The sequence below is a fragment of the Mixophyes fleayi genome, chromosome 7 (genome assembly GCF_038048845.1).
Source record: "Mixophyes fleayi isolate aMixFle1 chromosome 7, aMixFle1.hap1, whole genome shotgun sequence".
NCBI classification, from domain to species: domain Eukaryota; kingdom Metazoa; phylum Chordata; class Amphibia; order Anura; family Limnodynastidae; genus Mixophyes; species Mixophyes fleayi.
Genome location: NC_134408.1, coordinates 20,478,470 through 20,496,099, shown reverse-complemented (window position 1 = coordinate 20,496,099; position 17,630 = coordinate 20,478,470). Strand labels below are relative to the sequence as shown.

The window sequence follows — 17,630 nt, the reverse complement described above, 5'->3', positions numbered from 1 at the left end:
TGCGGTGCTGACAACAGTGTGCTTCTCGATTTGTAATACAATGAGTTTGCAAATACAACTGGGCTAAGTATCTACATAAACGATCAATGCCACCTATCAATACTAATGTAATCTATCATATGCCCACGTAATGGCTTACCATAACTTCTTGCTGGATCGGCTCCAGTAGACTTCTGCTTCTGGATCTCGGACACTTGGTGCTTCACTGACCCGTCCTTGGAGCTGAACAGGACACTGAGGCTGGCATCATCGAAGCAGGCAATACTTGGCACGATGGTCAGCCAGTTTAAGAAACTGAGGTTACCGCTGAAGATCAGAAGCAGCTAATAAACACAAAGAGATTGTGAGATGTCACTGCTCAAACATTGTACAATACTGCAGTGCTTCAGTCATTGTACCTTACAGAATAATATTATCCAAAACCTGTTATCTAGATGGCAAATCATATTTGAGAAGATTCAATTTAGTTGAATGAAGTTTCTTAGACCATTAATCAAAGTTCTATTATCTACTTCAATAAGTAAAACTATAACATTGCAGCGACATCATCATATTGTTTTACATTACGCATGATTATAATTCTACGCAAGTTCCTCACAAGGCAGGGCAGCGGCATTTTTTGTAAAACAAACAAACAGCTATACTACTATAGGGTTGTTGTAAGAAGTTATTTACAGAAAAAGGCTTGACGGATCACATCATTTTGGCCCCACCCCCTAAAAGATTGTCACAATTTGCCCAATTACAGCAGGGGGTGGGGCTAAGATGACGCAATATTTGTGTCATTAAGCCCCTCCCCCGCCACTTATCTATTGTGGGGGCGGGTACCGGGAGGTTGCCTTGCTCTCCTGGGAGGTCTCCCAGAAATGCGGGAGTCTCCCGGACATTCCAGGAGAGTAGGCAACTATGCGTTAAAGAAAAGCAGATAATGAATCTCTAGAGACTGAAGTGTCTTTTACATTTCTGTCTCCATTACTGAAGTCATACCTGTCAGTCTTTCATTAAATCTTGGTCTCCATGAAAATGGCCACCTCCATAGGTATCAATACATGGACAAAGGACACAATTTCTGAACTGTGTCATCATGCCACAGATGGCGAAGCCAACCAGGTCTTGTACTGGCTCAGCATCAGGGAGAATGCCAGACTCTTCAGGGAGTGAGGGAGATCACCCCTATTTCAGGGAGTCTCCCTGACATTCAGGGAGAGTTGGCAAGTATGGGTTTTACTATCCTAATGTCTTTTAAAATCTGCCTATTACACTGCTCAGTGCCACTTGCCTGATGGGTTTATGTCTCCATATTTGTTCTAAACAATGTTTAAGCTTTATTGAAGGCTAGTAACCAAATATCCTGCCAGGTGTGAAACCATCATTGAATGAGTTGTACTAATACAATCTTAAAAGTGTTCACATGGAATATAAAAGAAACACTTTATAAAAGAGGAACTGTGATGTGATACATGGTAACACCATATAGGTTACTATCATCATCATCATCATCAGCTATTTATATAGCGCCACTAATTCCGCAGCGCTGTACAGAGAACTCACTCACATCAGTCCCTGCCCCATTGGAGCTTAGAGTCTAAATTCCCTAATACACACACACAGGCCGAGAGGGACTAAGGGCAATTTAATAGCAGACAATTAACCTACCAGTATGTTTATGGCGTGTGGGAGGAAACCGGAGCACCCGGAGGAAACCCACGCAAACACGGGGAGAACATACAAACTCCTCACAGATAAGGCCATGGTCAGGAACCAAACTAATGACCTCAGTGCTGTGAGGCAGAAGTGCTTAGCTGTGTGACAATTTCAAACCCAGTCATGTGACACAAGTGGGCGTGGCCTGCTGATCTGGTACATACGGACAGACACATAGTTTAAACAAGCACAATAGGTAGTTCTTCCAGTGCCCAAAACACATAAATAAACGCGGCTACCCCTTTATTTGCTGACACTTTCTATAATACAGACTTAAGCGTTCGTGTATTGCCTTCCCTTGGCTACTGGGCCAGTTTAGAGATCAATACGCAGGATCAGCTGGAAAAAAAAGGGTTACTTCACAAAAAAATCAAATGCGTTGACTGTTAAAATGGGCAATAAAAGAGAAAAACACAGAAAAAAGTAATTTCTTGCTCATGTCAAATTTCTTAAGATTAATCTTATTCCATTATTTGGGGCCAAAACAGACAAATTCTTTGCAGAATGCCAAGGGAGCATGTGGGGGCTTTGGATTTATGGAGGGGTTTCCTGGCTGGGGTATGTCAGAGTCACAGCCATTAATCTGACACGATGGTTGCGCAGGGCTGGGCAGAGCCATGTGGAATGTCAGCCATCCCGTGCCTGCTCCAGCCTCCGCTGCAGCCAGCGGGAGTGAGGCTAAGTGACTGAGAGGATTAAGCTGCTCCACAGGTTCCCACCCTGCAAGTGGGTGGTGAGTTCCCCCGACGCTTACATCATAATTGCCCCCTCTTCATTAACCCTTCTCATGCCATTGAACGCACGTACATTTATTTTTGTTACACGTTCTGCAATAAATCATACTCTCCTACACAGTCACCTGTTCATACACACGTTTATTTCACTCTTTCGCTGAAGATAAAATAATGAATTCAACATTTTGCAATACCCAGGAGCTGACAGAGTGTCGGAAAATCACAGAAAAATAACCAATCCACAGACCGCGCTCCATGACACGCTTGCCTACAAGTATGCGTGATCAGATTAAGGGAAACCCAGTCAATATTGTATACCTGGCAACCTGATTTCTGTCGGTCAGAAGGCCTCGCTAGAGATAGGAGCGGTAAGTGTTGGACTGACTGAGGGCGTGGTCTACAACTGATCTGATTTTCCAATCGGGAGTATTGTTGGGAGTTATGCAAATGGTATAATGGTATCACTGTTCAGGAAGTCATTGATCTATCTCTTGCACTGATGAGATCTAACAAGATCAAAACAGGCTGTCTGCAAAATGGACTTATGGTCCTGCCTCTCTGATTGTAACCAACCACTGGTGATGAGGTCCTGGATGTACAGTTGGCTTCTAAGATATCTCTATGCATGATGCCTTGTGTAAAGTTTAACCCTACATTTACCAGTTCTGTGGGATATTGCTGGTTGTTATAGACTAGCTGTCGGCAAGTGAACTCCCTCTTAATAAGAAGGCTCTTACTGCACTGTTTATAATGGACAGCCTTAGCACATTGTAGCCCACCTCACTATTACCCCAACGCGGCTTGTATAATATAACATCTAGTCCCAGAGATGTATGAACCATAAGGTTGTTGTGGACCTAGGACTCCAATTATCCTCGGCCAGTTGTTCTGTTCACAAGAAGCCATTAGGTACATGTATCCACTCTAATATACCATTCCCTAAAACAACCAAAGCATATATTCAGACTGGGTGCTGCTTTACCCCCCTCCATACGGCCCACCTGACGTTTAACTCTAAGTGCGCTGGTGAGAGTGACGTGCCCCCGACTCCTACACACCTAGAGGTTCTAATTAACGGAATGAATCACCCTGACTCGTTAACGACCAGTCTCTGAGCGGTGATTCATGTCTCTAGACCTTAAGCAGTCTCGGAATATTACTGACCAATTACCCCCAACATGTTACAGGCTCTTGCCCCTTCCAGGGGGATATGTCACCAGCTGAACTGGCGAGGGGAAAAATTCAATATGTTGCACCATAAAAACAAACAGAAGCCATAAAGCGGCTGGAATGTACGAGCTGGTGAAACAATAACGCCCCTGATGGAAGACGTGCCGCTTAATTTCCAGACCGAGACCCCATAACGAGCATTTCCTCTCCCTGCTAATATTAGGTTGGGACTTATAACCACTGCTATTAATAGGGTGATGTTACATGGCAGCGGGCAAGTAATTCTGGATGGAGAGCTCGGTGGAACATAAATCACCAGAACAATTAAATAATGTCATGTGTCTATGTGTCAGTACATCTCTTTATAGATCATAAAGACGAAGGAGGAAATGTCTGAGCATTCCATCACGTCTGCATTGTATCGGTCAGGCCTAGTGTCTCAGCTCTGAGAGGTGTATGTACAGCTACAGGTAAAAGAGAAATCTACTGCGGTTCATCATCATCACCATTTATTTATATAGCGCCACTGATTCTGCAGCGCTGTACAGAGAACTCATTGTAAGTTCCTGCCCCATTGGAACTTACAGTCTAAATTCCCTAACACACACACACACACACACACACACACACAGACACACAGACACACAGACAGACACACAGACAGACCAACAGAGAGAGAGAGAGAGACTAGGGTCAATTTTGATAGCAGCCAATTAACCTACCAGTATGTTTTTGGAGTGTGGGAGGAAACCGGAGCACCTGGAGGCAACCCACACAAACACAGGTAGAACATATAAACTCCACACAGGCCATGGTCGGGAACTAAACTCATGACCCCAGCGCTGTGAGGCAGAAGTGCTAACCACTTAGCCACTGTGCTGCCCACTAGAATTAGTTTTCACTTTATTTTATTTGGCTGTATAATTGGCTACTTTATACAACCATGCCAAATAATGGTTACCAATTCTATCCAGGCCATTTAGATTCAGATATGATCTGAACACGTTACAGTAAGAGATGAGAGAAAATGAGAAATTTTGGGCAAAACCAATTTAAAGGTGGGAGAGAGATACAAAGATCTGGCGATATAATCTTCCAGATACATTCTCTTCGCCACTCCACTCTCAATAGATTAAAACTGGGATGAAGACTGTCGGGATTCCAGGTGGAGCAAAAATGATATGAAAACTCCAGGCGGAACAAAAATTATAGGGGACAATTTATGTGGAACATTAAGGGCAAATTCTGCAGGAGAAACTTTGAAATTCCCCACTGCAGAAAAGGATCACGCACAAGAGCTCTGAAAATGTCATTCATCTCAAATTGTGGTATATGATTAGAGCAGGCCGGCCGACCTGTGGCTCTCCAGGTGTTGTGTAACTACAAGCCCCAGCATGCTTTGCCAGTAGAAAGCCAGCATGGCAAAGCATGCTGGGATTTGTAGTTTCACAACACATGAAGAGCCACAGGTTGGCCAGGCCTGGATTAGAGGCTCGCAGACAGATAACATAGGTATTGGACTGAAACAACTGTCAGACCTGAACATCAGCCATAGGCTTCTTATTACCTGGCATCTAAATGCTGCATTTTTAAAGCTAGTGCAAATCATGCAATTGTATGTGAAAATAAAACACATTCTATTTGGTCAGTCTGTGCACCATATATTTCTGATGCTGCTTGCTCCGTTTCCATGTTTAACTGCACTTAAACAAGGTTAATGAGCAGTTACACCGCTGTATTTTTACTATTTGTCTTAATGGTCTAGAACTTTCAATAGGATTGTGCACTACATGTAGAAACTCCAACAACATGAATAGCCCATTGAAATGAATGGAGCTTCACAGCATTGTTCATTGCCCCCCTCCCCCCCCCCCCCCCACCAATAGGGATTAAATCAGTCTATTAATGTGTGATCAAAGCAGGGAGTCCCTGTGGGTGAATGCATCAAGCCCAGGGCACTTAGAGGGGTTTCCAGTTACCCGTAACCCCCCTCCCACCCAATTATAGTCTTGGGGCCTGATGTTTTTATGTAGTGGTTTGCCCCACCCTTCCGTACCACGCACTGCCTATTACCATACAGAAGGCAGTGAGTGGCCATTTAGTTTAATAAACAGACCCCACCTCCGCTCCCACCTCTACACAGGTGAGTGGCACCGGCACACGTCCTATGTCCTTCAGTCATCCGCTTCCCTAGATTCCTTCCTCTCCCCCATGTCCGTGTGCCTCATCTGTCTCTGGTCATCTCCCCCTATCTGTTTCCCCTTTGTATTTCTTGCTGTGAAATTTTGTGTACCTCTCCCCCTCTGCTCCCCATTGTGGTTGTGTGTGTGTAAAAAATATAATAAAATAATAGATTTAAAGTTTATTTAAAAAATGTGAAAAAAACGCCATCCATTAACAAATAAATACTGAATAAAATCAATGAATAAAGCATTTTATTTTAATTCTACTAATCTATCAAAGCAGATATTGGGGCAAATTGCAAACCCCCCTTAAGACATCCTGTGTTTACCCCTGAGTGCATATAGCCAGCATATGTAATGAGGAAGCATATGTATAGCGTGTATGTCCATTTTCACACGTGGTTTGTACTTGCGGTTCTTTTTTTTTTTACACAAAAACAGCGCCGTGGGTAAGGGGCCTTAAAATCTATCCGTAGCTACACACTGTGGCAGAAGCCACTTTTTTGGCTGAACCAATGTTTGTCAGGAAGCGCTCGCTTACAGTGACATCACTGAGGCACATTGTGAACTGATAGACTACATTATCATGGATGTAGTTCAGACCAGAAAATGGCTGCTGTGTAGACAATGGGTTCATTTCAAGAATATTGACCTGAGGTGCTGAAATCTACTCATCATTTGTTCCTTGAAATCTGGAGCTTATTTACATATCTGTTTTACAAGTAATTGGCCCCGTCTACATTTGTCCCGTCTATATGAACATTAAGATGATAAACTAAGTGACTGGTTGAACGTCGGCAGAGAGCGTCTCGGTGCTCTTCTGTGAGGGAAAACATTGTTCTCTGTGGTGTCTATATGGAAAAAATATAATTCTTTGATGTACTGATATAATACTGACCACTAGGCCCCAGACGATTGCTATGTCCCATCGTCACCATCTTGCGACTGGCAACGCACATATCACAATTAGGTCATTTGTGTCATCAAGCCCAGGTGGGAGTGGATGTATGTCTCATCCCTGGAATGCAGATAGACAATCCCTGGCATCTATTAGTAATCGCCATCCTCCCTGACCTCTTTACAGTGAGCCTAATGCCTTATCTAATCTAAACTCCTGACTAAACTAATCTAAACTCCTCATTTTTGCCACTATTTCTGACCTGACAAACCCCCAGCATGTCAGTGAACTCAGTAAGTGTATTCACCTGAATAGAAGTCAGATACGTACATAAGCATTGGGCAATTTTGTGGTGACTGACCTCATACATTATAGGAGGTTACAAGACTGATTTATAAACCACAAACACTGCGGACCTGTGATTTGTGAATGTCACCTAATTCAGAGTCCAACCTACTAACACTCTAGGAGCCCCCTCTATTCATTCATTTAATCTCTTTAGTTATTCTACTAAAATACGGTTTAACTTTACTTAAGTCTTCAAGTAATCCTGAGTGAGTCAGGACATTGTTTTATTACATGTTGTGTGTTCGAATGTTTAGATTATGTAGGTTGAGGTGCACCTAGAAAACGTGTCCCTATGTAAATATGAGGATGAGACCCGATCTCTGGTTCCTGAGGTGGTGGGAAGCCACAATGACCAAATAAACACACCTTATTCACTCTTTTATCTCATCTAAATAATATCATTCTGCAAATTAAAATCTAATATTTCAATGTGGGTGTAAATGTTGGAGCACTGATGCGCCTTATCTGCGCTCAGCCTGGAAGGCCTACAGCCACCCAGCCTCCCCCATCAGACGGGGAAAAGTTTACATCCCATGTAAGTTTTGCCTTCTTGGCCAACAGATCCATACATACATGAAACGTGCAATCACACACATGTAGGAGCATGAGGTCCCAAACAAGGGCTGCTCTGCAGATTTTCACTGAACGTAAATGAACCCTTACGATACCCATAATGCACCAGTTCCAAACCCCACAACTTGTGTCCTCTTCTCTCTCCCATTGTGCTGTGTCCTCTCGTGTCCCCCTTCCCCTCTCCCAGATCCCTCTACTTCCATAATACTACGAGATCTGCAGAGAAGCACCACAGTGGAACCAGCTGGTATGAATAGTATCTTGCGTAAAAGTATATTACAATATATTTGACGGGGAAGGAGTCTGATTTAAACACTGAGTTAAGGGGCTAGATTTACTAAGCTGCAGGTTTGAAAAAGTGGGGATGTTGCCTATAGCAACCAATCAGATTCTAGCTATCATTTTATAGAAGGTATTAAATAAATGAAAGCTAGAATCTGATTGGTTGCTATAGGCAACATCCCCACTTTTTCAAACCCGCAGATTAGTAAATCTAGCCCAAGGTATTCTTTAATTTTCCCACCTGACCCCAAGATGTAGACAGCCAAACCAAAACATGAGTATCCCATATTCTCACAACCGCAAAAGTACAAGTAGCTAAAAATTGGAAGCAACAGGGGACCCCCCCCCCCCTATCTCTGCCCTCAAAACTTCAATCAGTCCCACTGCATGCATGGAAAGCATCACCTGCTACCTCCATCATAAACAAGCTAAATTTCACTCCAAATGGGCCCCCTGGGGGTAAAAGTATCAAGCTGCGAGTTTCTGGCAGGTTTGCAAAGTGGAGGTGTTGCCTGTAGACTCTAGCTGTCATTTTGTAGAATGTACTAAATAAATAACAGGAATCTGATTGGTTGCTATGGGCAACATCTCCACTTTGCAAACCCGGCAGTAACTCACTCTTTGATACATTTACCCCCTGGTATTTCCAGGAAAGCCAAACTGTCCGTCTTTTAGCAAGGGTGCCAACACCCTTGGTATCTATTTGAAGATGCCTGACTTCTCATGACCGTACAGGACAGGATCCTTCATGAAGCCTAAACTACCTCATTTTAATTAGATGTTCTGAAGCTATTCCAGGTCTTGCAAAATTATATATGTGTAATTATTTAATGTTCAAATAGATTTTGAATTATCACATTATATTGTATACCCCTCCCCCGGCTTTATACACAAAAGCAAAGGAGAAACATTAGTGTTTGCTGTTGTAACTTGGAATTATATACGTATTTGCTTACACTAAATACAAAGTTCATAAAATATACATCAGCATCATGTACAACTACATATTTGCCCATTAGACATGAAATAAGGTTGTGTGTGAATGACTTCTCTGCTGACCTTACGTACCATCTCCACAAAGCTATCGTGGTGGGATCCATCTTTCAATACTAGAATACCCGCTGCCGCTTCCCTATCCTTTACCCATCTATGTCACCGACATTCGGCTGTATATGACAGCGGGGAAGGACGCACAAAACAAATGATAAGTAACCAAAACAAATATGGCAGCAGCCAACGACCTGCATGATGTAAAGTTCTGGGTAGTTTAATATACATTAGTAGATCAGAACGTGCTCACGGTGACAGGTACATTTAAAGGATGAACTTAAAATGTAACCATCGTTCTGCCTGAAGTTATGCCTCATTGATAAAAATATCAGGGACGGTCGAACATTTTCTTTTGACCACACAAATGAAGCGGACTAAACTTGAAGACTTCTTTGGGATTTATTAATGATCCCTAAGGGGAACTCAGTGTTCCGTAGTATCGGGAAGTTCTATCAGCACAATAAAAGGCCGATCAATCTAAGCCATGCAGAAGTGACATAATATAGAGAGTGAGCGTCACAGAGATCCGAGGGGTCATAGCTGAGCATCCTATATCTTAATACATTGGGGGCATCACTCAAATACATTGTAAGGAGTCCGGGGTCTGTAGCCATGATAAGAAGGTGCCGGTACCTGCCCGGCTGTACTTATTAAGCACGGCATTAATCAGAGTAATTGGGTAGGTACACTGAGGTTATAAAACCATGGCATGTCTAATGAGGGAGTGCCCTATAGAAGGAGCGCAGGGTTTTTAATCTAATAATGTCAGTTTTATGGATTATGACTGGACTTTTATGGAGTGTGATATGAAATGCAAGGGATTCATTGCTCTCTGTGGATTAATTTGGAAAAGCAGTTTTTCCTGGTTCTAGGCCCAAAAACAATTATTTTTTGTATATGTCCCTCTCCCAGCACTGTACACAGACTCTTCTACCGGGAAACGTCTAAACATAAACATCTTAATGTGTCCTGTCTGTGCTTCAAAACAAATCCGGACATGACAAAATTGATGAGATGAAAACAGGTTTTTACATTAATATGTGAATATTAGGTCTTGTTCACACCTATGTGGTATCAGACGTGAAAACTGTAGAAGGATACATTTATTTTGTCTTTGGTCACTTTTCAGAATGCTGCCATCATGGAATGTAGAATGGTGGTACTCAACCTTCTTACCCGGGACCCCGTGTGTCAGTGTGCGATTGTCCAGGGACCCCGTGTGTCAGTGTGCCATCGTTTCAGGACCCCGCTTGTCAATGTGCCATTGTCCTGGGACCCCGCGTGCCAGTGTGCCATTGTCCAGGGTCCCCGCGTGCCAGTGTGTGATTGTCCAGGGACCCTGTGTGTCATTGTGCCATTGTCATGGGATCCGCAAATCAAATGTTGGGAGCCTCAGGGGCTAATTTAGTTAGGAGCAAATCCAGCTACTGGGTGCAAAATTTGCACCTAGAAACAATATTTTGTGCTACATGGGGGGAAAGTATAAAACGCAAAACTTAATTTAGAGTTATGAGGGTGGTGTTTCCTAACCAAACTCCAAGAAACACAATGTACAAATGAAGCTGGCTGCATGAGCATACAGTTTCTACATTTAAAAAATACCAAAAAACGGATACTACCTTTTCCACTGAAAAACACTTGCCTAAGCTGGAAGGGTGAACACAGACATAATCTGTAATTATGTAAGAGTCTGAAATGTGTACATGCACATAACCTCAATCTCTGTATGTGTGTGGATGAAGGGACAACTACAGAAAAACAGTGCATGGGTTGTAATGCATGCCCAGGGACCCCCTACGGCCAGTGGAGGGTTGCCAACTATGGCCAGGGGAACAAGTACATTTAATTGGCCCACAGTAGTGCAGCAGCCTACCACAGTTTCATTAACAGAATTTCTTGTTCAACAACAATCCTCAAATTACTGCAGTGTGTTGCTAAATAGAGATGAATTGTGTGATTTGCAATATCATTCTTGGTCCTGATTTGCTCAGAGCCTGGAACGTAAGAGAGCGAATCAGCAATGATCAACACATGTCACATGTCTGTAGCAGAAAGGAGCTTTGGCGAATCAAACAAAGCTCTAAACTTTATATCCCTACACAATCCCCCCTTTCACTCAATCTATAACCTCACAGCACCCTCCCTGGCTTACACTTGATTTGTTGCGCTGCATGATGCTCCCACAGAAGGTACTTTACAAAGGGAAAACATAAATATTGCTTTGGACCTATTGTGCGCTTCTAGTTGCGCAAATGCGCCTAGTACTCTGCTTGGGCTCACAGGTGTGTAGAGAGATACATAAGGTAGAAGTTGGGTGGAGTGAAGGCGTTCCGAGAGAAGTACAGAGTAGCGGCACATGTGTGCCGTGTTTTGCCGAACAGTAAAAGACCCACCCGCACACTAATGCCGACTGACATTAAATGATCAAAGCCGGCAAGGCAATCACCAGTGTTTGTCACTAGCCAGTGACCTGCAGACTCCCAGCTACAGTCAGTAATAATGGAGTGCAAGTAAAAGATGACAGTCTATAATACTGGAGTGTAAAATGGATTGTGAGTACAGGATGACAGTCAGTAATATTGGAGTATGTAGTGGTGTGAGTACAGGATGACAGTCAGTAATATTGGAGTATGTAATGGAGTGTGAGTAAAGGATGACAGTCAGTAATATTGGAGTATGTAATGGAGTGTGAGTACAGTATGACAGTCAGTAATATTGGAGTATGTAATGGAGTGTGAGTACAGTATGACAGTCAGTAATATTGGAGTATGTAATGGAGTGTGAGTACAGGATGACAGTCAGTAATATTGGAGTATGTAATGGAGTGTGAGTACAGGATGACAGTCAGTAATATTGGTGTATGTAATGGAGTGTGAGTACAGGATGACAGTCAGTAATATTGGTGTATGTAATGGAGTGTGAGTACAGGATGACAGTCAGTAATATTGGAGTATGTAATGGAGTGTGAGTACAGGATGACAGTCAGTAATATTGGAGTATGTAATGGAGTGTGAGTACAGGATGACAGTCAGTAATATTGGAGTATGTAATGGAGTGTGAGTACAGGATGACATTCAGTAATATTGGAGTATGTAATGGAGTGTGAGTACAGGATGACAGTCAGTAATATTGGAGTATGTAGTGGTGTGAGTACAGGCTGACAGTCAGTAATATTGGAGTATGTAATGGAGTGTGAGTACAGGCTGACAGTCAGTAATATTGGTGTATGTAATGGAGTGTGAGTACAGGATGACAGTCAGTAATATTGGAGTATGTAATGGAGTGTGAGTACAGGATGGCAGTCAGTAATATTGGAGTATGTAGTGATGAGTACAATGTTGGGCTGACGATAAGTAACACTGGGCTATGTATCCTGACAGTCAGCAGGAGTCTGGCCGTATCTGACTGAGGATACACAGCGACTTCTCATCTGGTTTTAGTTTAGGGGGAAAAAAAATTATTTCTATCTGCAGTTTTTCTCCCAAAAGCTAATGCAGAAAAAAAAATAGCTCATAAAATGACAGTAAGCAAGAACATTTAATTAGCCGCTCTCATTTCTTTCTTTCAGTTGATCTTTTTTTCTCTATGAGGAATTCAATGTTACAGCTGGAGCCAAGCATGCAGCGGAGTGGAACATTAACCTCCTGCTTGCCAGGGGCTTAGGCTCGTTAGCTTTCTTTTTATACAGTTATATTGGTTGTTATGGTTAGAGCTCATTTGTGCACCCAATAATTTTTTATTAAATAAGCCCATTTATGTTATTTAGTTATTACTGTCTTCCTTCCCTACAGACAAGCGTTAACTAGTCAATGTGACATGGGCAGTAGTTTGGCCATTATCCTGCACATTACAGGCAGTATAAGCGGCAAGTGACCGTCACATGATCACCGATACGCTCTACAAATACTTCTGGTGTGTGCAGAATATAGAGTTTTGAGGCAACTAGGTCATTAGGATAACATATGAAATGGAATAGGATATTTTCCTTTAATAAAAGTTTAATTTCTTACCCTCCAAATTAATGGTATTGAAGATTACAGAACTAAAAAGATCGTATATGTTCTTGGAAACAAAGAAATTAGGTGATATATTTACTAAACTACGGATTTGAAAAAGTGGAGATGTTGCCTATAGTAACCAATCAGATTCTAGTATCATTTATTTAGTACATTCTACAAAATGACAGCTAGAATCTGATTGGTTGCTATAGGCAACATCTCCACTTTTTCAAACCCGCAGTTTAGTAAATCTAGCCCTAGATCTGTCCCTCCCATAATTCGGTGCATGGGAGTCTTGGACTTGACATAGGAAACAGGAATAAATACCAGTGGCAGTGACAACTTTGGCCACTGCATGCTAGAATAATTAATTGGCGAGCATCTTGTCATCCAGTCCACTTGGCAATTTATCTTCTCTCTCAGGGCTCAATTACTGGCAAAAAAATCACAGTACACAGAGGAGAGGTTATTACAGCTCTTATCTACCACGTTTAGAGGGCTGTTATTATGTATATGTTTATAGTCACAAAAATGGTGCTAAATGTGTATTTAAGTAGTGTATTTAAATATCTGTTTCCCATCTCGCAAATTCCTAAATGGGAATTCAGGATGCATGTGATCCAACAAATCGCACTCAATTTTCCTACGCAACAGTCCACACCCTTATATAACTAACCACATCCACTCTGACAGCAGAAAATCAGGACTGTCCTGCAAAACTGGAACTATTGGGGAAGGGAAGGGGGGGGGGGGGGTATGTAGCCTTAAAGACAAATTCACAAATACTGGAGGCTACTATCATATCAAGTTACCATTCTAAAGACTGATCTATGTAACACTACAATCCATGGTTGCCAACATTTGTGGTCCTGGTGGCGATTTCCAGGGGGAGGGCACATGCAAATTACACCATTGCGGCCCCATCCCCCACATTCAATACAGCGATTAGCGGCATAACATAGTAAGGGGGTGGAGCCAGAAAAAGGCCATCTCCTAAAAATTTGTGAGTGCCCCCAGACATTCCAGGAGAGTAGACATCTATGCGGCACATTCACAGATGTTGTAGTTAGACCGGGAGGTACCTTCTGCTTTAACATAATTTTTATCATTCATCAGATGTTTGTGGAACTGGGGGTTATATAAAGGGTGATGTTAAAAGCACCTCTTTTGCCCTAAGTGTGTTTGGTAAATCATTTTTATACACTGCATTCAAAGAAAACTGCTATTAGGTCCAGACAGCACCAGATCTAATAATGTTACTGTGCAAGGGAATTCTATTAAACTCTACCCTCCTTGTATAGGGCATACTAAAAGTTTATTTTTATTTTTTTATTTTATTCTTTTTTAAAAAAGGTATTTAAAACTAGATAAATATATATTTCCCATGTTTCCTCTCTGTCCCAAGTATGATGAGACCATGTTATGTATTTTGCGTAGTACACATTCTTGGTCTGTTGCTAAATTGGACGTGCGCTCGTTTGCGTAGATGTCACAATCAATGTATACCTCTTACCCTACGGCCGTATATAGCGCTTCTGAAGTCGGGACTCATGCCTGTCCCATCAAAGCTGGACTGTCCCTCCGAAATTGTTACAGTTGGGAAGTATACTCAACGAGTCACCCCAAAACTTCACAAATTGCTCTTTAACCCCTGCACATACCCCTCCATCATATATATATATATATAAAAAAAAACATTTAAAATCACTATGTCCATCCTTTTCCTGGACCCCATAACTATGTCAGACCTTGTATAGAGTATTGTTATTTGGTATTTCTATACCTGGGAGAACTATGCTATTACATTCTGGTATAACAAAGGTAGCATGAAAACAATATAAAATAAATCTATATATTCAAATATACACCCAAATGAAAGCCCTATCTGTCCTAAACATACAATATTACATTGATGGAGATAGACTAAAGAATGGAATTAAAGTTATTTCTGGTGAAAATAAAAAAGCTGGTCAAGATAAAAAAAACTAGTCTAGTCATGAAGCGGTTAAATACAATATTTTAAACAGAAATGGCAGCAAGCATGAAAAATGACCCAATACTGTAGATGTAGTGGTGATGACTTCTGTATCAGACGTTGCCAATTTTAACACGTCCCACTGGTAGTAAAAACAGTTATTCTTTTTTATATGACAATATGAAAAGTATTTAATCCAACTTACATTGTTTTTTCTTTTCAAAAATGTATTAATTAAAGGGGTAGATTCAATCAGTCGATTTATGAGCCGTGCGCAAACATCGGCAAAGAATTTACCGTAGCAACGGTAATAATAAGGTATTGAATCTACCCCAAAATATGCAAAATAAAATGCAATTAACTTCTGCCATTTTAGGATACTTTTCACCCACCAAGATTTTTCTAAATATCCCACTTCACAATATCTCATTACATGTATTCAGCATCATATACCGATATTAGAAACTCCTATTCGTTGGATTTGGTTGCTTGATTCAAGGGGTAGAAATCCACACTGGAATTTCAGGAATCCCCATGCTGAGTTTTGATACTTGCCTCCTCTCCTGGGGGTAAATGTATCAAGCTGAGAGTTTTCCGGCAGATTTGAAAAAACAATCAGATTCTAGCTATCATTTATTTAGTACATTGTACAAAATGACAGCTAGAATCTGATTGGTTGCTATAGGCAACATCTCCACTTTTGAAACGCACCGGAAAACTATCAGCTTGATACATTTACCCCCTACAATGCTCCCGAAGTTTGAAAGTTCCGAGAAGGAACTATCCTGGGCGGAGGCGGGGCTTAATGACACCTACTCCCACACTTGTCAGATGGGGAAATGCAAAAGTTGGCAAGTAGGGATACAGGGGGTGTCAAATGAATGATGAAATATTCTCTGTGCATCGCTGAGTAATATGGTCGTGCTATATAAACTATAATTATTTTGGAGTCTCCTTTGAGGTCTTGCTTGAACCTTTGTCTGCTAGTAGTGAGACTTCAGGCACAAAGAACAGAAGCTTTTACAAGTGTCACAAATCGGATAAGAGCGGAAGTCCACTGTGGAGACTTGGTAGGACGACTTCACGACTCTTTATAAATCCTTTGCAAGATCAAGATCCTCGCTGACTGGCTGTACACTTGGCTTCCTTATTCTCATATTTCTTTTTCAAGAACTTTTGTCATCTACAAGTGAGGTCTACCATTTTGTGACCAATATTCATGAGGATGTGGCCTATCATTTTACTAGGAATATGTGTGTGTGATGAAACAAGGTATTAATATCACCCTAACCAGCCTGTTACTCGTTTCTCACAAAATGTGGATTATAGAATGTATATTTTATAGCCCTTGCTTTTGTTCCCCAGCTCAACAGAGTACAACTGCAGTGTCTAATTACATGTGGATAAGGGGACATTGTAGCTCATTGATAATATGTATATTTTTATTCTATATTGTTGATGTGGCAGTGAGGTTTTTAGTCATTGTCCTTAAAGTGAAGCCAGGGGGGTTATGGGTAGGGATCAGGTTGCAAGATACTGGTAAGGGGGAAGGCTAATTAGTATCCATAGATGTTTAGCCTACATTCTGGCAAGGGAGTTTCTGTGGAAGTACAGCTCATCTCCACTCCCCTCTTCCAATCCCCTAATCCAGGACTCACCAATGTTTAACAAGGAACAAGGAGAGGCCCAGGGGTTTGCCCAGGGAAGGGAAAGCACTAATTTGACCCGAGACATAAGGAGCCATTCCAGGGGGAAAGGTGATGTTCATTCTGGGAATTGATGGCTGGAAACTGCAGGGTGACTGGTGGCTCTACCAGTGAAATACATCGGCAGATCCATGGATCATCAAGTCTGGACAGCCAGGTGACTGTAACTCCTTAAGCTAGTGGGCTAAGGGACAAATGATGTGGTGAACCTGCCTGGCATTTATTTACAGTGTGTACATAATATTCTAGTGATTGTTTTTGTTACAATAAGTTTACTGTTGTACTTTTCTAACTGCATTTGCCTGAGTGACTAATAAGAACCTTAGAAGGTACTGGGTAGGCTTCACTGGCCTAGGAAGGCACCCGTGGGTGGCCAGCCAGAGTGAAGTGGGTAGAATTGGACCAGAAATCCCGGTATCTTCACAATGTGCCTCATAAAAATTGGTCATAAGGTGCTTCATTCATTTTTGGGAGGGGAAATGCACATTAAGATAACCTGGAGGTTCCATTAGTTACACAAATGGAACATCCGAATAACTGGCGGATATTAAACCATGCACTATGGGTAATTAGCGTGGGTATGTAAGGATTGTTGTTCAATAAGGACATTTTTTTCCAACAATTATTTTTCCTACAGCAACTGGATGTACTGACCTATACGCTTGTTCCATCCATACTCTCATACACTGTTGTAGGGCTAACTTTACTGTTCAGTAGAATACGGATATGTTTGATCTACACAGACGTGTCCATGTATAGAGCATTTCATACTTAACCAAAAACAGCCGCAGTCAGAATCGATCGTAGCTCTTCATATCTGCAGTTTTAGAGGAAACTCTGTTCCAGCAACAGAACTCAGTTACAACACATCTTTCCAGCACTGGCCAAATTGATGCCCTTAAGATAACAGTTAATAAGACATTAATTCATAATGTCTGTCAGGCCTAAACTGTTTCTAACATACTCACACTTCCACCCTCTTTTCCCCATTTCGTCCAGCAAAATGATA

At 41.8% G+C, this 17,630-nt stretch overlaps 1 protein-coding gene across 3 annotated transcripts in view; it reads right to left on the bottom strand.

Annotated features, from left to right (window-relative positions):
* The window catches only part of LMF1 (lipase maturation factor 1), a 227,528-nt gene that overhangs the window by 29,570 nt on the left and 180,328 nt on the right, over nt 1-17,630 (bottom strand). For all 3 annotated transcript variants that reach the window (XM_075179270.1, XM_075179268.1, XM_075179271.1), the window contains one exon: nt 140-323. In XM_075179270.1, the coding sequence (XP_075035371.1) occupies nt 140-323 (184 nt within the window). The remainder of the gene's footprint in view (nt 1-139; nt 324-17,630) is intronic.